The sequence below is a fragment of the Hylobates moloch genome, unplaced genomic scaffold (assembly GCF_009828535.3).
Source record: "Hylobates moloch isolate HMO894 unplaced genomic scaffold, HMol_V3 SCAFFOLD_15, whole genome shotgun sequence".
Lineage (NCBI taxonomy): Eukaryota > Metazoa > Chordata > Mammalia > Primates > Hylobatidae > Hylobates > Hylobates moloch.
Window position 1 is genome coordinate 95,248,669 of NW_026652290.1, and position 19,181 is coordinate 95,267,849.

The following is a 19,181-nucleotide window of genomic DNA, read 5'->3' on the forward strand; positions in this document are numbered from 1 at the left end:
GCCGAAATCGCGCCACTGCACTCCAGCCTGGGCGACAGAGTGAAACTCCGTCTCAAAAATAAATAAGTAAAAATAAATACATAAAAATAAAAACAGAAACAGGGTCTCACTCTGTTGCCCATGCTGGTTTCAAACTCCTGGGCTCAAGCAATCCATCTGCCTCGGCCTCCCGAAGTGCTGGGATTACAGGCGTGGGCTAGCACGCCCTGCTCATATTGTATCATTTTTTGTAGAGACGGGGATCTATGTTGCCAAGGCTGGACTGGAACTCCGGGGCTCAAGTGATCTTCCCACCTCAATCTCCCAAAGTGCTGGGATTACAGGCATGAGCCTTTCTTTTTTTTTAAACAATAATGCCCAAGGTATCTGGGCTGCCAGGCAGGGCTTCTGCTGTCCTGGAACCACCTCTCTCATGTCTCTGTCCTGTCCTGGACTATTTTGGGCACAGTGACCGGCAGATCATCCTTACCACACTCTGTGCTTACGGGGAAGGCCAAGCCTTGGCAAGCCACCTCTTCCACGTCATTCTCCCGTTCCATGTCCACTCCTGCTTCCCCTCCAGCACACAGACCCCAGACCCTCCCTGTGGCCCTGGACTCGACCTGGCCTACACCACACCGTTCAGCACACATTTTGCACAGAGGGGCAAATAGCAAATATTTTTGGCTTTCCAGGCTTTGCAGACAGACCTTCTCTGTTGGGGTGACTCAACACGCTATTATAGTACTAAAGCAGCCACAGGGCTGACACATGCAAACGGCAGGGGCCAGGTGCCAATAAAACTTTATTTATAGGCATTGGGAAAAAATTTTTTTTTGAGACAGGGTATCACTTTGTCACCCAGGCTGGAGTGCAGGGACCTGATCATAGCTCACGGCAGCCTCAACCTTTTGGGCTGAATCAATCTTCCTGTCTCAGCCTCCTGTGTAGCTGGGGCTGTACAGGTGTACCACCATGCCCAGCTAATTTTTAATTTTTTTTTTTTTTTTTGAGATGGCTCTCTCTCTGTCACCCAGGTTGGAGTGCAGTGGCGCGATCTCGGCTCACTGCAACCTGCGCCTCCCAGGTTCAAGCGATTCTCCTGCCTTGGCCTCCCAAGTAGCTAGGACTACAGGCATCCACCACCATGCCTGGCTAATTTTTGTATTTTTAGTAGAGACAGGGTTTCGCCATCTTGGCCAGGCTGGTCTCGAACTTCTGACCTCAGGCGATCCGCCCTCCTCGGCCTCCCAAACTGCTGGGATTACAGGCGTGAGCCACCGTGCCTGGCCTGACGGATCTTAAACAGAACACGGTAGACACCAACAGTTAAAAAAACAGGACCCAGTTTAATATTTAAGCTGCAGCGAGGTTACAGAGGCATCTTGGGGCTCAGTCCCTGAGCTCCGGGACGCCCAACTGGGAGTGGGGCTCCACTCTCCTACGTACAGACCACCCCATAGGGAAACGGTCACACGATGTCCGGCTGGGACGCCGCAGGCCTGGCCGTTCTGTGGCCGCATCCGCGTCCGGGTCCCTGTGGCCTGGCTGGGCGAGCCAGGGAGGGGGCTGATTCCTGGGAGTGGTTCAGCAGCGAGTTCTGAATGTCTTCCAGGACTTCACGGAAGAGTTCCTCTCGGGACTTCATGCCGTCCAGGTAGACTGAAATCAGAAAGGCCACGGTCAGGGCCGCTGGGAGGAAGGGGCCAGAGCACAGGGGGAGGAGTGGACGGCTGGGTCAGGAGCAAGGAGATCTGCAAAGTCGGGCTGCTGGAGTCAGTTTCCTGGACCGACAGCAAGAGGGGGCCAGGTGCGGTGGCTCACACCTGTAATCCCAGCACTTTGGGAGGCCAAGGCAGGCGGATCACGAGGTCAGGAGTTCGAGACCAGCCTGGCCAACATGGTGAAACCCCATCTCTACTAAAAATACAAAAATTAGATCGGTATGGTGACGCACGCCTGTAATTCTGTAATCCCAGCTACTCAGGAGGCTGAGGCAGGGGAATGGTTTGAACCTGGGAGGCAGAGATTGCCGTGAGCCAAGATCGCGCCACTGCACTCCAGCCTGGGCGACAGAACAAGACTCCGTCTAAACAACAACAACAAAAATAGCAAGAGGGACTGGGGGCGAGGCTCACGGAGAAACATCCAGGTTTCCAAAGGTCCTGAATGGGGAGAGCTGAAGGGTGTTTAGAATGGTGGCCAGCTGCAGTGGCTCATGCCTGTAATCCCAGCACGTTGGGAGACCTAGGAGGGCAACTCCTGAGATCAGGAGTTCGAGACCAGCCTGGCCAACGTGGTGAAACCCTATTTCTATTAATAATACACAAATTAGGGGCTGGGTGCGGTGGCTCACGCCTGTAATCCCAGCTACTTGGGAGGCCAAGGCAGGCAGATCACCTGAGGTCAGAAGTTTGAGACCAGCCTGGCCAACATGGGGAAACCTCGTCTCTACTAAAAATACAAAATTAGCTGGGCGTGGTGGCTGGGAGGCTGAGGCAGGAGAATGGCTTGAACCTGGGAGGCGGAGGTTGCAGTGAGCCAAGATCGTGCCACTGCGCTCCAGCCTGGGTGATAGAGTGAGACTCTGTCTTGAAAAAAAAAAAAAAAAGATGGAGAGGGGCTGGGCTCAGGGTCCCCCCAGGGCAAAGCCTGGTCATGTTCAGCAGCTTACCCACTTCCACACCGTTGGCCTCCATCTCCTGCCTATACTTCTGGTACATGGGCCACACGTGGCCGTCGAAGAGGCCGGGGGGATCAGGGACTTTGTAGTTGCGGGTACTGCAGAGGAAGAAGGCAAGGATGGCTTAGAGCACAGAAGGGTGATGCCAAGAATATACCTCCGATGGGGGTCTGAAACCTGTCACGGTCAGGGACAGAAGCTGTGAGCAAGGGGACCCTCGGTCAGAAGCCCTGGGCTGGAGGCTCCAACCTCTGGCATGTTCACCCTGCGGGCCCGGGAGATGCCCTGGGCAGGGTTGGGGTGGGCCATGCTATCCAGGCCTCGGGCTCTGGGTGCCTGGCACAGAGCTCCAGCCAGCTAAGTGCCCAGTGCCTGTGGCGTTGGGATGTGGCCTGTGTCCAGTGGCGTTTTCTTTTTTTTTTTTTTTTGAGATGGAGTCTTGCTCTGTCGCCCAGGCTGGAGTGCAGTAGTGTGATCTCGGCTCACTGCAACCTCCGCCTCCCAGGTTCAAGCCATTCTCTTGCCTCAGCCTCCTGAGTAGCTGGGATTCCAGGAGCCCACCACCATGCCTGGTTAATTTTTAAATTTTTAGTAGAGATGGGTTTCACTCTGTTGGCCAGGCTGGTCTCGAACTCCTGACCTCAGGTGATCCGCCCGCCTCGGCCTCCGGAAGTACTGAGGTTACAGCCCAGAGCCACTGCACCCGGCCCCCAGTGGCATTTTCTAGGTTACTGCTGGTTCCACCTGGTAATTCAAAACAGGGCCCTCGGGAGCCCACCGCACCCCAGACACCAAGCGCACCTTCTCCTCCACTTGCACTCTTCATACGGGACGGTCAGGAAGTACCGGCGGCTGTACAAGTCCACCAGGGGCCTGGGCGGAGCGGGGGAGACACGGTCAGCACCTGTGAGCTTTCCTTCAACTGCGGTCAAAATATCCAACCCCCCAGCCTTGGCTGTCAGAGGGTGGCGAGCACATGGTGTGGTCTGGGCCAGTGAGTTTAGGGGTCAGGAAGGGAAGCTGAATTGGCCATCCCTGCAGCAGCCCCCCCACAAAATTGACCATGCTTCTTCTCCAACTTGGACGGGCACAGAGAGACAGAATGTCTTGCTCAGGGCCACACAGTGAAGCCGGAGGGCACAGCCTAGGTTACTGGTCTGCCCAAGAAGTCTGAGGTTCCAGAAGAAAGACTCAGTTTCCCCAAGAAGGGTGGCTGTTTGTCCCAGACTTGAGTTTTTTAGTTTTAATTTGTTTTTGAGATGGAGTCTCTCTCTGTCACCCAGGCTGGAGTGCAGTGGCGCAATCTCGGCTCACTGCAACCTCCATCCCCTGGGTTAAAGCGATTCTCTTGCCTCAGCCTCCTGAGTAGCTGGGATTACAGGCACCCGCCACCCCACCTGGCTAATTTTTTGTATTTTTAGTATACAGGGTTTCGCCATGTTGGCCAGGCTGGTCTAGAACTCCTGACCTCAGGTGATCAATCTACCTTGGCCTCCCAGCGTGCTGGGATTACAGACGTGAGCCACTGTGCCTGGCTCCAGACTTGGGTTGATCCCAGCTCTGCCCCCAACTCCTGACTTCCCGTGGCAGCTCTGCTCCTGGGTCTCCTGCCTATTAAAATAGAGACGTGAGCCAGGCGTGGTGGCTCACGCCTGTACTCCCAGCACTTTGGGAGGCTGAGGCGGGTGGATGGCTTGAGGTCGGGAGTTTGAGAACAGCCTGGTCCAATAGGGTGAAACCCCGTCTCTACTAAAAATACAAAAATTAGCCGGGTGTGGTGGCGCAGGCCTGTAATCCCAGCTACTTGGGAGGCTGAGGCAGGAAAATTGCTTGGACTGGGAGGCAGAGGTTGCAGTGAGTCAAGATCTCACCACTGCACTCCAGCCTGGGCAACGAGAGCAAAACTCTGTCTCAAAACAACAACAACAACAAAAACAAGCAAACAAGAGATGGCTACACCCGCCCAGGGAGGGCCATGCCTGGGCCAGAGCCTGCAGATGCTCACTTGTAGCTGTAGAGCAGGAAGCCTTCCAGGAGGAGGACGTGGGCGTCCGAGGCCTCTGGCTGGACGCTGACCCCGTGGGCTCGGGCAAACTTCTGCGGGCTGCTCAGCCAGGCCTGCACCGTGTCCAGCATGGCCTCCATGTCCAGGGACTCCAGCACTGGGGAGAGGGGAGCAGGCATTGCAGGAGGGCGGACCCCAGGGGACCGTGGAAGGGGAGCAGGTACTGCAGGAGGGCGGACCCCGGGGGACAGTGGAGGGGGAGCAGGCATTGCAGGAGGGCAGACTCCGGGGGACAGTGGGGCTTGGGGGTGATGCTTGTCCTTACCATCCCACTGTTTGAAGCCATCTTCCCCAACTGCTATTTGGTCTTGGGGCTGAAACAGAGGAGCCTGAAGCTCAGGCTCAGTGCCTGGTCTTGCCTCACCCCCGCCCTGGGTGATGGAGTCTTAGGGGGTCCCTTGCTGGAGCTGCTGAGGTCCCTGAGGGGTGGGGGCTCTGGCTGACCCTCACATTCTCCCCAGACCATCAGTCATCTCATTAGCCCTCACCCCCACCTACACCTACGCAGCGAGCTGGGCACAGAGTCCATTTTGCAGATGGGAAAGCGGAAGTGGAGAGGAATAAAGGGTATTCGCCCAGAAAGCCACAGCCGGCTGGCCCTGTTGAGGAATGGTGGTTTTCCCATCCGTCTAATCGGGGTCCCCACTGTAGGGATGTCCAGTGAGAATGGGCTGGGTATGAAATAGGTGCTCAGGAAATGGGAACACGACAGCCGTCCCTGGCTCTCCTGGCCCAGTTTATCCCAGAGACTCCAGGAGGGGTCAGGCAGGGAGTGGAGCTGGTGCCCAGCCCACACGGACACTGGGCAGTGGAGGGCGGGGCTGGCTGGGCCTGGCTGCCTATGCTGCATCCCCTCCCGGCTCCACCTTCCCGGGCGAGGGCGGGCACCTTGAAGAAGTCATCCTGATGGATCACGCAGCAGTTGGGCAGGGCTCTGAGCAGGCTGTTGGTCAGCGTGGTCTTGCCGCCGTTGGTCATGCTGGGGAGACAGTGTGTGCATGAGACTGCCTGGGCTCCCCCCAAGAAGGTCAGGGTGCTCAGAAGGGGGCCTGAGGTGCAGCCTGGGCTCCCCAGGGCCTGTCCATGTCTCAGGGTCTTCCTGCAAATGAGCTCCCAGGATTTTTTTTTTCTTTTTTTTTTTTTTTTTTCCAAGAAGGAGTTTCACTCTGTTGCCCAGGCTGGAGTGCAGTGGTGCGATCTTGGCTCACTGCAATCTCTGCCTCCCAGGTTCAAGCAATTCTTTTGCCTCAGCCTCCCAAGTAGCTGGGATTACAGGCGTGCGCCACCACACTCAGCTAATTTTTGTGTTTTTAGTAGATACGGGGTTTTGCTATGTCGGCCAGGCTGGTCTCGAACTCCTAACCTCAGGTGATCCGCCTGCTTTGGCCTCCCAAAGTGCTGGGATTACAGGTGTGAGTCACTGTGCCTGGCAAGATGGGGTTTCACTATGTCGGCCAGGCTGGTCTCCAACTCCTGACCTCAGGAGATCCACCATCCTCAGCCTCCCAAAGTGCTAGTATTACAGGCGTGAGCCACCGCGCCTGGCTTTTTGTTTGTTTGTTTTTGTTTTGAGACACAGTCTTGCTCAGTCGCCCAGGCTGGAGTGCAGTGGCGTGATCTTGGCTCACTGCAAGCTCCGCCTCCCAGGTTCACGCCAGCCATTCTCCTGCCTCAGCTTCCTGAGTAGCTGGACACATGCCCGCCACTAAGCCCGGCTAATTTTTTGTATTTTTAGTAGAGATGAGGTTTCACCGTGCTAGCCAGGATGGTCTCGATCTGACCTCATGATCTGGCCGCCTTGGCCTCCCAAAGTGCTGGGATTACAGGCGTGAGCCACTGCACCCGGCCCCCCTTTTTTTTTTTAAGAGACAGAGTTTCACTCTGTTGCCCAGGCTGGAGTGCAGTGGCACCATCATAGCTCACTGCAGGCTCGAACTCCTGGGCTCAGGCGATCCTCCCACCTCGGCCTCCCGAAGTACTGAGATTATAGGTGTGAGCCACCACACCCAGTCCTAGGATTAGACTTAAATATAAAACACAACTGTAAAACTGTAGTGAAGACAGGACATTTGTATTCACAGAGGCTTTCTGGGCAAAGAAAAGAGGCAGAAAGCACAAACACACAAAAGCTAATGTACACAGACGTGGCGTGCACCCAGAATATTCTATGTCCTCCTCTGATGTGTGGGCTCATGTCATCCTTACTAAAACACAGGAGGTGGGACCATTCACCTTTTTTTTTTTTTTTTTTTTTTTGAGACAGAGTTTTGCTCTTGTCGCCCAGGCTGGAGTGTAATGATGCGATCTTGGCTCACTGCAACTTCTGCCTCCTGGGTTCAAGAGCTTCTCCGGCCTCAGCCTCCCAAGTAGCTGGGATTGCAGGCATGCGCCACCACACCCAGCTAATTTTTGTGTTTTTAGTAGAGACGGGGTTTTGCCATGTCGTCCAGGCTGGTCTCAAACTCCTAACCTCAGGTGATCCACCTGCCTTGGCCTCCCAAAGTGCTGGGATTACAGGTGTGAGCCCGGCCCACCTATCTTTACAGATAAGGAAACTGATTTACTCTCAGCAGGGCTTAAAAAAAAAAATAAAACAGCACCGGCCACGCACGGTGGCTCATGCCTGTAATCCCAGCACTCTGGGAGGCCGAGGCGGGAGGATCACTCGAGCTCAGGACTAGCCTGGGCAACATCGGAAGACCCCATCTTAACAAAAAATTAAAAACTAGCCAAGTGTGGTGGTGCATGCCTGTAGTCCTAGCTACTTGGGAGGCTGAGATGGGAGGATCACCTGAGCCTGGGGGTTTGAGGCTGCAGTGAGCTGTGATCACCCCACTGCAGTCCAGTCTGGGTGAGAGTGAAACCCTGTCTTTAAATAAATAGATAATGTAAACAATCTTAGCTGGTTGCGGTGGGTCATGCCTATAATCTCTGCACTTTGGGAGGCAGAGGCAGGCAGATCACCTGAGGTCAGGAGTTTGCGATCAGCCTGGCCAACCTGGTGAAACCCTGTCTCTAGTAAAAATACAAAAATCAGCCAGGCGTGGTGGTGGGTGCCTGTAATCCAAGCTACTGAGGAGGCTGAGGCAAGATAATTGCTTGAACTCAGGAGTCAGAGGTTGCAGTGAGCTGAGATCATGCCACCCCACTCCAGCCTTGGTGACAGAATGAGATTTTGTCTCAAAAAAAAAAATTAATAAATAAAAAATAAAAAATAAAATAAAAAAAGGACTGATGGAAAAAGAGGACCCCTATATCATATCCAGAAGAGGCAGGTTAGAAAAATGTCTACTGTTGGTCAGGTGTGGTGGCTCCCACCTGTAATCCCAGCACTTCGAGAGGCTGAGGCAGGAGGATTACTTGATCCTGGGAGTTTCAGACCAGCCTGGGCAACCTAGTGAGACTCCCATCTGTATTATAAAATTTAAAAACCAATTTTTAAAATGTAAGCCCTCAGGTATTAATAATTTTTTAAATAAAAATTAATACAAAGAAAGTGCCTGACATGAATCCAAGTTATCTTGTGCCCTGGGTGGGCTGTGACATTTGCAGCACTGAATGCAAAATGAAAATTCGAGGCTTCTTATTCCAAAAATATTAGGGGCCGAGCACAGTGGCTCACGCCTGTAATCCCAGCACTTTGGGAGGCCGAGACGGTTGGATCACTTGAGATCAGGAGTTCGAGATCAGCCTGGCCAACATGGTGAAACACCTATCTCTACTAAAAACACAAAGTTTAGACAGGCATGTGGTGCACACCTGTAATCCCAGCTACTTGGGAGGCTGAGGCAGGAGAATTGCTTGAACCTGGGAGGCGGAGGTTGCAGTGAGCCGAGATCACTGCACTCCAGCCTGGGCGACAGAGCAAGACTCTGTCTCAAACAACAACACCCCCCCCAAAAAAAACCCAAAAAATACGAAATTCAAGAGGGAGGCCAGCTAGCATTAGACCAAGCTCCCGTCCCTTCTGAGGCAGGGGTGTGAGCCCCACAAAGCCAGCCCTGCTGGTTACAGAGAGTTTGAATCTCCTCTAGCTTGAGGTCGCCTGAGAGAGGCTCCAAAGGCACAGTCATGTGGAATGACATTCTGGGGACCCTGCCCCACCTGCCCACGTGTCAGTCCCCGATTTAGCTAGGACAGCCCTGAGGCGGGAGGAGGGTTCACCAGAGCTTTAGTTAATTTTCTATCCCTACTGATTTTTTGAGCTGCAGTCTCACTCTGTCGCCCAGGCTGGAGTGAAGTGGCATTATCTTGGCTCACTACAACCTCCATCTCCCCGATTCAAGTGATTCTCCCACCTCAGCCTACCCAGTAGCTGGGATTACAGGCGTGCACCACCGTGCCCGGCTAATTTTTGTATTTTTAGTAGAGACGGGGTTTCACCATGTTGGCCAGGCTGGTCTCAAATTCCTGACCTCAGGTGATCCATCCGCCTTGGCCTCCCAAAGTGCCAGGATTCCAGGCCTGAGCCACCGTGTCTGGTCTATTTTTTTTATGCTGAGTATAATTGGAAGGTGGCGGGAATAATTTCCATTTAAAAAATGAAATACTGGGCTCAGTGTCCAGCCCCCCTCCCCACTGGGGACACCGAGACCCCGAGGGCAGAAAATCCTCCCAGCACTCAGACCTCGGGCGGCGCGTCGGTGAGCTCAGGCGCCGGGCGTCCCTCCATTCATTCCCGGGCCTCCCCCTCTGCGCGCACAGGGGGCTTTGCCCCGCGGGGCCGCCCACCAGGTCCCCCTGCGCTCACCCTCCGATGCCCACGATGAGCTTCATGCTGGCGCGGAGGGGCGGCGGGGACGACTTCCAAGGCAGCCCGGGTAGGGCGCGACCACGCAGTGCGCTCCGGAGCGCGTCCCGGCTTCATTGAGAAAACCCGGCGCCTTTATAGGTCTCGGCAGCCTGGAGGCCGCCCCGGGAGAGGTGGCCCGTGGGGGTGGGGCGGAGGCGCCGGCACCTGTTCCCTCCGCCGAGTGGAAATAGCTCCAGGCTGCCTTTTGCCTAAATTAGTCACGAGCTGGCCGGGCGGGGGGCTGCCTCTTCCCTCCTCCCACCTCCCTGCCCTCTCTCCACCCCCTCCTCCCCTCCCCTCCTTCTTACCCCCTCCTTCCTCCTCTCCACCTCCACCCCCTTCCCTCCTCCTGGCCAGAGAGCTCAGATCAGCAGCCCCACACTTTTCTCTCCCTAAAAATATCCCACTCTGTGTCCTGTGGCCTGACCCTGACATTAAGACTGGTTCTCGTGGCGTCAAGGAAGCGAACTCACCCACCCCCGCCCGCACAGCAGCCCTAGAGGCCGGGCCCTGCGGGGAGCTTCCTTTTCCAACAAGGTCGAGGCCAAGGTGGGCTTAAGATCCTTAGCAGTGAATCACAAGATAGCCTTGCCCTGGTGACCGTGGGGCCCAGCCACAAGATCTCAGCGTGACACCAGGGACCATTCATCCAGTGCCTGCCTTGTGGCTGGAGTCATTTGACTGGGGGCCGGCCGGGCGGGGAGGGGGGTAATGGGGAGGAATGACACTCTGCTGCTCCTCTCTTCTACTGGTAAAGGTAAGTATTCTCCTATTAGATGTTTTAATTATTATTTTTTTAAATTTGAGGTGGGGCCGGGCGCAGTGGCTCATGCCTGTAATCCCAGCACTTTGGGAGGCCGAGGCGGGCGGATCACGAGGTTAGGAGTTCGAGACCAGCCTGGCCAGCATGGTGAAACCCCGTCTCTACTAAAAATACAAAAAAAATTAGCTGGGCCTGGTGGCACAGGCCTGTAGTCCCAGCTACTTGGGAGGCTGAGGCAGGAGAATTGTTTGAACCTGGCAGGTAGAGGTTGCAGTGAGCTGAGATTGCGCCACTGCACTCCAGCCTGGGTGACAGAGTGAGACTCCATCTCAGAAAATAAAATAAAATAAAAAAATAAATTTGAGACGGAGTTTTTGCCCTGTCACCCAGGCTGGAGTGCAGTGGTACCATCTCGACTCACTGTAACCTCTGCCTTCCAGGTTCAAGCGATTCTCCTGCCTCAACCTCCCCAGTAGCTGGGATTACAGGCAAGCACCACCACGCCCAGATAATTTTTGTATTTTTAGTAGAGACGGGGTTTCACCATGTTGGCCAGACTGGTCTCGAACTCCTGACCTCAGGTGATCCGCCTGCCTCAGGCCTCCCAAAGTGCTGGGATTACAGGTGTGAGCCACCACGCCCAGCCTACATTTTTAAATTTTTTGAGACAGGGTCTCGCTCTGTGGCCCAGGCTGGAGTGTGCTGATGTGATCACGGCCCACTGCAGCCTCAACCTCTCAGACTGGAGCGATCTTTCTGCTTCAGCCTCCCAAGTAGCTGAGACTGCAGGTTCGCACCACCACACCTAACTTTTTAATTTTTTGTAGAGATGGGGTCTTGCTATGTTGCCCAGGTTGGTCTTGAACTCCTGGCCTCAAGTGATGATTCCTCCACCTCGGCCTCCCAAAGTGCTGGGATTACAGGCATGCGACGCCTCTCCCCGCCAGAAAATAATTTTTCTGATGCTTCTTAAAATAGTAAGGCTGACTTTGTTGAGGGGGGTGGGGGACTACTACCATGGGGTTTTGTAGTACGGGAGGGAGATTGGATTCAATCTTCTCTCCTTCCACCAATACAAGGAAAAGTGGGGAATTATAGCCCAGGAGCAGGGGGGTGATCAGAAGATGGGAAGTGACCAGGAAGGTGGGGTGATAGGACGGCCAAGTTTGTATGTCTGTATGTAGTCAGAGATCAATACACCAAAGAGAGAGAGAATTTTTAGGAGATGAGGTCTTGTTACATTGCCTAGGCCAGTCTCGAACTCCTGGCCTCAAGTGATCCTTCCTCCTCAGCCTCCCAAAGTACTGGGATTACAGGCTTAAGCCACCATGCCTGACCAGTGGTGTACTTTATGAGTCCTGTTAACAGAACTGTGACCCTGGACTTCAAGAGCTCTTGCAAAATGGACTGGAAATCTTGGGGCATTCATGAGGAAAGCTCAGAAAAGCAGTCAGCCACAGGATCTGTGACAGTGTGGCGGGGTGGCTGTGTCTGTGGCCGGAGCTCCTCCAGGTGCTCAAGCAGGCACCCAGGAAAGCCCGGCTCCTGGGCTTCACCTCTGGCCCAGATTCAGTGGCAAGAATTTCCTGGCAGCCTCTTGGTGGGGCATGTGGCCCAGGGTCTCAGGTGACAGTGACATGCCCAGATACAGGCCCTGGCAGGGCACCTCTGGGAGGCCTCCCTGTGCCAGCCCACCCCGGCAGGAAGGAGAGGGAGAAGCCACAGGGGCTACAAATGCCTGCCAGTCTCCAAGCAGTCCCAGGTCCCAAGGTATTGATTAGCGACCTCACTGCCACATGATGCAGTGATCCCATTTACATGAAATGCCCAGGACACGCCAATCCACAGGGACAGGAAGGGGAGGCGTGGGTGCCAGGGGCTGGGGGAGGTGGGTGGGGATGACTGTGGCTGCTAGGGATGGATTTACTTTTGGGGTAATGGAATGTTCTGGAACTTGATAGAGATGGTATTTGCAAAACATTGTGAAGGTACTGAGAACCGCAGAATGCACTCTTAAAAATGGTTAATTTTATATTAAGTGACTCTCATCTTGATTTATTAAAAAAGTGTCTGTTTGGCTGGGCGCGGTGGCTCATGCCTGTAATCCCAGCACTTTGGGAGGCTGAGGCAGGCGGATTACCTGAGGTCAGGAGTTCGAGACCATCCTGGCTAACACAGTGAAACCCCATCTCTACTAAAAATACAAAAAATTAGCCAGGTGTGGTGGTGGGCACCTGTAGTCCCAGCTACTCAGGAGGCTGAGGCAGGAGAATGGCGTGAGCCCGGGAGGTGGAGCTTGCAGTGAGCCGAGATGGTGCCACTGCACTCCAGCCTGGGCAGCAGAGCAAGACTCCGTCTCAAAAAAAAAAAAAAAAAATGTTTGCAGTGGCTCACTACTGTAATCCCAGCATTTTAGGAGGTCAAGGTGGGAGGATCGCTTGAGGCCAGGATTTCAACACCAGTCTGGGCAACCTTGTGAGACCTCTGCCTCCTCACCTCCCACCGTCTCTACCAAAAAATAAAAAAAATTAGCTGGGTATGATGGCGTGCTTCTGTAGTCCCAGCTACTTGGGAGGCTGAGGCAGAAGGATCCCTTGAGCTCAGGAGGCTGAGGCTGCAGTGAGCTGAGATTGCATCACTGCACTCTAGCCTGAGCAACAGAGGAAAACCCTGATTAAAAAAAAAAAAAGAAGCCTGGGCGCAGTGGCTCACGCCTGTAATCCCAGCACTTTGGGGAGCCAAAGCAGGAGAACCACTTGAGGACAGGAGTTCGAGACCAGCCTGGCCAACATGGCGAAACCCCATCTCTACTTAATACAAAAATTAGCCAGGCATGGGGGTGTGCCCCTGTAGTCCCAGCTACTCGGGAGGCTGAGGCAGGAGAATTGCTCAAACCCGGGAGGCAGAGGTTGCAGTGAGCTGAGATTGTGCCACTGCACTCCAGCCTGGGTGACAGAATGAGACTCCGTCTCAAAAAATAAAAAAAAGTAATTATGGTAATAGAAAGTAACCAAATGAAAAAAGAAACCAAATAGAAAGTAACCAAATGATGAAGCCTTTAATTTAGTCCTGGGCTTTTCTGAAACACTGGTGGCAGCTGCTCCGGCCCTCAGGCCCCTCTCTGGCTGCCCCAACTCTGCCTGCCCCAGGCCTTTGTCCCCATGGGTCCGTGTGCCAGGGACACCCCTCCTTCTGCTGGCTTGGCTGACAGCTGCTTGTGTATTGCTTCTCTGATCAGAAAGGTCCCTTCCTCCTGGTCCCCAGGAAGGTCCCACGTCCCTGGGTTTAGCCCGCCCCTTGTGCTGGGAGTGGTATGAGGGACTGGACCGCCTGTGCCCGAAATGAATGAAAGAGTGAGTGAGGTTTTCTTTTTTTTTTTTTTTTTTTTTTTTGGGACGGAGTCTTGCTCTGTCACCCAGGCTGGAGTGCAGTGGCGCAATCTCGGCTCACTGCAAGCTCCGCCTCCCGGGTTCACGCCATTCTCCTGCCTCAGCCTCTCCGAGTAGCTGGGACTACAGGCGCCCGCCACCACGCCCGGCTAATTTTTTGTATTTTTGGTAGAGACGGGGTTTCACCGTGGTCTCGATCTCCTGACCTCGTGATCCGCTGACCTCGTGATCCGCCCGCCTTGGCCTCCCAGAGTGCTGGGATTACAAGCGTGAGCCACCGCGCCCGGCCGTGAGTGAGGTTTTCTTTACTGTTTTTTTTTTTTTGGGGATTACAGGCGTGAGCCACTGCGCCCGGCCTTCTTTTCGTTTTTTTTTTTTTTTTGGTGGGGGTTCGGAGTCTCTTTTGCCCAGGCTGGAGTCAAGTGGCGCGATCTTGGCTCACTGCAGCCTCAGCCCCCCGGGTTCAAGTGATTCTCCTGGCTCAGCCTCTCGAGTAGCTGGGATTACAGGCATGCACCACCATGCCTGGCTAATTTTAGTATTTTTAGTAGAGACGGGGTTTTGTCACATTGGCCAGGCTGGCCTCAAACTCCTGACCTCAAGTGATTCACCTGCCTCGGCCTTCCAAAGTGTTGGGATTACAGGTGTGAGCCACCGTGCCTGGCTGTGAATGAGGTTTTCAAGAAACCTCTTAGGGCAATCAGAGACTCCGTGCAGTGGGATAAAGGAGGGGGCTGTCACCTCCAAACTGGGAGCGGCTCCCCAGGATCCCAGCAACAGCTCCACCCTCTTTATCCCTTCCATCCACCCACGAAGACCCCACCTTTTCCCCTAAAGGGCACCTGCTGGCATAAACACCACTGGAGCACAGTGGTGTGACTTTGGGACCTGCTGGTGACAGAGACATCAAGATGGGTATGATATAGCCACCGCACAGTGTCCCCACTAGGTGGACGGAGAGAATTGGCAGGCGTGATCCCCGCTCACTGCAGCCTCCGCCTCCCGGGTTCAAGTGATTCTCCTGCCTCAGCCTCCCGAGTAGCTTGGACTACAGGCATGCACCACCATGCCCTGCTAATTTTTGTATTTTTAGTAGAGAAGGTGTTTTACCATGTTGGCCAGGCTGGTCTGGAACTCCTGACCTCCCAAGTAGCTTGGACTACAGGCACCCGCCACCATGCCTGGCTGATTTTTGTATTTTTAGTAGAGACAGTGTTTCACCATGTTGGCCAGGCTGGTCTGGAACTCCTGACCTCAGGTGATCCTCCCACCTCTGCCTCCCAGAGTGCTGGGATGATAGGCATGAGCCACTGGGCCCTGCCTCTTACTAGTATTGAAAAGGAACAAACCTCCCTTCTCAGTGATAGTTTCTTTATTCCACATAAAAGTCCCCCCAAAGCTCATGGAGACGATGTCTTAACATCACGACCGTCATCAATCATAATGATGATTTCTGTTCTGAAAAACCGCAAAACTCATCGTTGGAAGGATGGGCGTGCTGACCAGGACTTTGGGGGAGGGTTTATGACGCATCCCATGTGTCACCAGAGGGAAACCCAACATCCTTTTAAGAGGAGGCGTCGGGGTCCATTGCATTTTGGCCAAAACCACACCCCCTACCCTGATACAAATCCATCTCAAAGCCCATCTGTGGACGGTGCAGGTTGTGGCCCAGCTGGGAACGGTGGCCCCGGCTGTTTGACCTCGGCATGCCTGCCGACAGGTGGTCTCACCGGGGGCCTCTTTTGCTCTGGAGGGTCCACTGGGGCTGAGTTGGGGTCTTCAGTTTCGCCTGCCTGTTGTCTGTGACTGCTGGTGATCCAAAGGGGCGTGGGTGGGCCACGGTATAACGGGCAGAACCCCTGGAGTTTCTGGTGGGGGCAGAATGTTTAGCCGGCAGGCACCTTCTGGGTCAGGTAGGGCCTCACTTGTCACTTGGTTGCTGCTGTAGACACTCAATTATTAGGTGCCCGATTGGGTGGAATGAGTTCTTTCCTGTCCCCGTCTCCTGTCTGTGACTTGGAAGTGGCCCCAGTCTTCCATGAAAGTTAAGGACCAGGAGTTCTTGTCACTGTTGGGTTAGAACGATTCATGCTGGAGCCATGAGCCTTTGGTAACCTGGGACAAATCGTGGCAGCTGGGCCTGGCTGGCATCTATCTGCTGGACCCTCTCTCCTCTGGGCAGTCTGATAATCAGGGTTCTGTCATTTTTTTTTTTTTTTTTTTTTGAGTCAGAGTCTTGCTCTGTCTCCCAGGCTGGAGTGCAGTGGCGCAATCTCGGCTCACTGCAATCTCTGCCTCCTGGGTTCCAGCTATTCTCCTGCCTCAGCCTCCTGAGTAGCTGGGATTACAGGCATGTGCCACCACACCCAGCTAATTTTTGTATTTTTAGTAGAGACGGGGTTTCACTATGTTGGCCAGCCTGGTCTCGAACTCCTAACCTCAGGTGATCCGCCTGTCTCGGTCTCCCAAAGTGCTGGGATTACAGGCGTGAGCCACCGTGCCCAGCCACTTCCGTCATCTCGTGTTGCCTTTGGCAGCGACACCATTCACTGGGGTGGGAATTCGGGACAGGGTCTTGCCCCTGTGGCCAGGATTTGACATTTGGGAAACAAATGTTAAAACCCTACCATGTCCCTAAATGTCCCAGCCTCTCCAGGGCAATGCTGAGACACAGAGGTGTCCCTTCACAGCCGGTGGCTCCACGGGAACCTGCAGGCATAAGCCCGCTCAGAAACCCCGCCTTCCTCATGGCAGGAGCTGCTGGCTTTTGGGGATGGGACTCGCGCAGGACCCTGTCCCACAGGGCAAATCTTTCTGTATCACTGCCCGTCAGCACTAAATACCACCAGTTCCCTGCCATCGTTGTTGGAATAACCCCAAATGCAATTCCTTGCTGTCTCAGGTCAAGATGCACTGGACGCTTTCACTGAGGCTCAGTTAATTGTGGGTCTGGTTGGCCTAGCCTGGATAGCACTTGCTGAGAGGGCAAATACAGAGCTAGGAAGAAGGGCCTGGAGAATGTGCCTGCCCTACTCGCTGTCTGCTCAAGACTGATAGACACCAAGACATTTAGGGTTAGAGGGAATCTCGTGAGCAACTCTCTGCAAACACTGTCCATTCTTTTCTTTTCTTTTTCTTTTGAGACGGAGTTTTGCTCTTGTTGCCCAGGCTGGAGTGCAGTGGCGTGATCTTGGATCACTGCAACCTCTGCCTCCTGGGTTCAAGCAATTCTCCTGCCTCAGCCTCCCGAGTAGCTGGGATTACAGGTGTGCGCCACCATGCCTGGCTAATTTTTGTATTTTTATTAGAGACTGGTTTCGCCATGTTCACCAGGCTAGTCTTGAACTCCTGACCTCAGGTGATCCACCCACCTCAGCCTCCCAGAGTGCTGGGATTACAGGCATGAGCCACTGTGCCCTGACTAATTTTTATTTTTTTTTGAGACAGAGTCTTGCTCTGTCACCCAGGCTGGAGTGCAGTGGCACGATCTTGGCTCACTGCAATCTCTGCCTCTCAGGTTTAAGTGATTCTCGTGCCTCAGCCTCCCAAGTAGCTGGGATTACAGGTGCCTGCCACCACGCCTGGCTAATTTTTGTATTTTTAGTAGAGATGAGGTTTCACCATGTTGGCCAGGCTGTTCTCAAACTCCTCACCTCAGGTGATCCGCCTGCCTCGGCCTCCCAAAGTCTGGGATTACAGGCGTGAGCCATCGTGCCTGGCCCAACCTTTTCTTAAATGCTTCCAGAGACAGGGAGCTCAGTGCTTCTAGAGTCCGTCTGACCAGTGACTGGCATTTGGACTGTATTACAAAAGTCTGTCTTCTTTTTCCTAGGGAAATTTGCCTCCCGAACAAGAACCCGCTGGTCCAAGCTCTGAATGCAGGTGGCTGCGGCCAGCGCACTGGATTTATCTTCCCGAGTGACTTCTGAAACACTCAAATGCCCGATACCCTGTATCTTCCTTTTGCTAGGTCTGCCTATTTCAGAGCCAGCTTCTGAGGCTCTGCTGTTCCAACCCGGAACAGCGCTGGCATGTCCCAGACTGACGCCGGGTTGGGGGAGCAGCAAGGTCCACATATCTCACTCCTTGGTGGGAGGTATTGACTGGGTTTGCCCGGTGGCTTGGCATCTGAGTTAAAGGGGCTTGAGAATGTTCTAGATTACTGGGGTGTCATTTTGCAATCGGAGGACAAGGATGGTTGGCAGCAGCTCTTCTTGTGCAATGGGCTCTGATCCTCTCAAAGGAGCTGGGTGTCATTATGAGCGAGAAGGGGGCGGGTCAAATGAAAAACCATGGGTGTGAAGTTTGGACATAAGGTCGGAGGCCAGGAGGTACCCCAGGACATGGCCCCCTCATAGGGGGGTTGAGCTTCTAGGTCTGGGGCCGTGTTCTGGGGGGAAAGGCACAGGAAAGGACGCAGACCCAGCCAGGGTGGTGGTGGGCGTCTGTGGCTCCAACCTGGAGCGGGTGACAAGCAAGAGAAGGTTCTTGAATCTTGTATCCAGCTCTGACCACAGGGGCTGCGAGCAGGAGCAGGGGCCACCGACGCCACATGGGCCACCCTCTGCGCTTCTTGCCTTCCTCGGCTGAGAGTTCGTGAGTGTGGAAGGGTGAGGTGCTCAGAGCTGGGCCCTCTTCTGGAACGCACAAATACTGCATCGTTAAAAAAAAAATACAACGTTTTCAAGCAGCTGAAAAGGATGCTGGGTTTCAGAGATGAACGGAGGGGCTGGCACCCTTGGAAGATTGGGACTCAGGATGAGGCAGGATGAGATCTGGGGCCAGTGGGCGTCTCACGGAGGTTTTCTGGCATCTGGAATCTTCTTCCATGTCCTTCGTTATGCTCACGTCACCTCAGGACATGCTAGGGAGGGAAAGACACAGGCCAAGTTATTGCTGTTAATGTTAAAAGTGCAAAATGCGCTTCCACATGTATGTAACCCAAAAGAATGATCCCACCCAGCATGGGTGAGCTCCCAGCAGCAAGAATGGCACATGCCCTTCAGGGCCTGGCTCCTGCCACCCACTTTCTAAGTGTGGCTCTGAGGGCCTCCTTCCTGGTGCTTCAGACTGGCACCCTCAATCAGCCTGGAGGGAGGCTTCAACCCACCCACCCACTAACCAACCATACAACCACCCACACATCTATCCACCACCCATCCATCCATCCACACACTCACCCACCCATGCGTTCATCCCTCTGCCCACCCATCCAGCCACTCACTCATCCATCCATCCACCCATCCACCCACCCACCCATACATCCATCATCCATCCATCCATCCATCCATCCATCCATCCACTCACCCATCTATTCAACCATCCATCCATTCATCCATCTGCCCACCCATCCATCCACCCACTCATCCATCTGTCTATCCATCCATCCATCCATCCATCCATCCATCCATCCATCCATCCACCCACCCACTCATCCATCTAGCCATCCATCCATCCAACCAACCATACAACCACCCACACATCCATCCATCCATCCATCCATACAT

The 19,181-nt window shown here is 54.2% G+C and overlaps 2 protein-coding genes across 2 annotated transcripts in view; both read right to left on the minus strand.

Moving 5' to 3' along the window:
• Nucleotides 1-1,308: 1,308 nt before the first annotated feature.
• Nucleotides 1,309-9,717, minus strand: NMRK2 (nicotinamide riboside kinase 2). The gene is made up of 7 exons (XM_032177910.2): nucleotides 9,478-9,717; nucleotides 5,616-5,706; nucleotides 4,993-5,041; nucleotides 4,668-4,824; nucleotides 3,464-3,535; nucleotides 2,654-2,760; nucleotides 1,309-1,641 (listed from the first exon to the last, which is right to left on the minus strand). Exons 1-7 carry the CDS (start codon nucleotides 9,501-9,503, stop codon nucleotides 1,451-1,453), a joined length of 693 nt encoding a protein of 230 aa, XP_032033801.1. The 5' UTR covers nucleotides 9,504-9,717; the 3' UTR covers nucleotides 1,309-1,450.
• A 5,308-nt stretch (nucleotides 9,718-15,025) lies between these two features.
• Nucleotides 15,026-19,181, minus strand: part of ATCAY (ATCAY kinesin light chain interacting caytaxin) — a 46,343-nt gene continuing 42,187 nt past the window's right edge. The window contains exon 13 of the mRNA XM_032177916.2: nucleotides 15,026-18,538. Within this exon, the coding sequence (XP_032033807.1) occupies nucleotides 18,529-18,538 (10 nt within the window). The 3' untranslated portion in view covers nucleotides 15,026-18,528. The remainder of the gene's footprint in view (nucleotides 18,539-19,181) is intronic.

What these genes read in the sequence shown, in the direction of transcription:
- NMRK2 (XM_032177910.2), bottom strand. Translation starts at nt 9,503, where the DNA reads ATGAAGCTCATCGTGGGCATCGGAGG. An exon ending in TGGCTTCAAACAGTGGGATG is followed by an intron (nt 4,825 to 4,992) that starts GTAAGGACAAGC and finishes CCCTCTCCCCAG; the next exon opens with TGCTGGAGTCCCTGGACATG. An exon ending in GGCCAACGGTGTGGAAGTGG is followed by an intron (nt 1,642 to 2,653) that starts GTAAGCTGCTGA and finishes TTCTGATTTCAG; the next exon opens with TCTACCTGGACGGCATGAAG.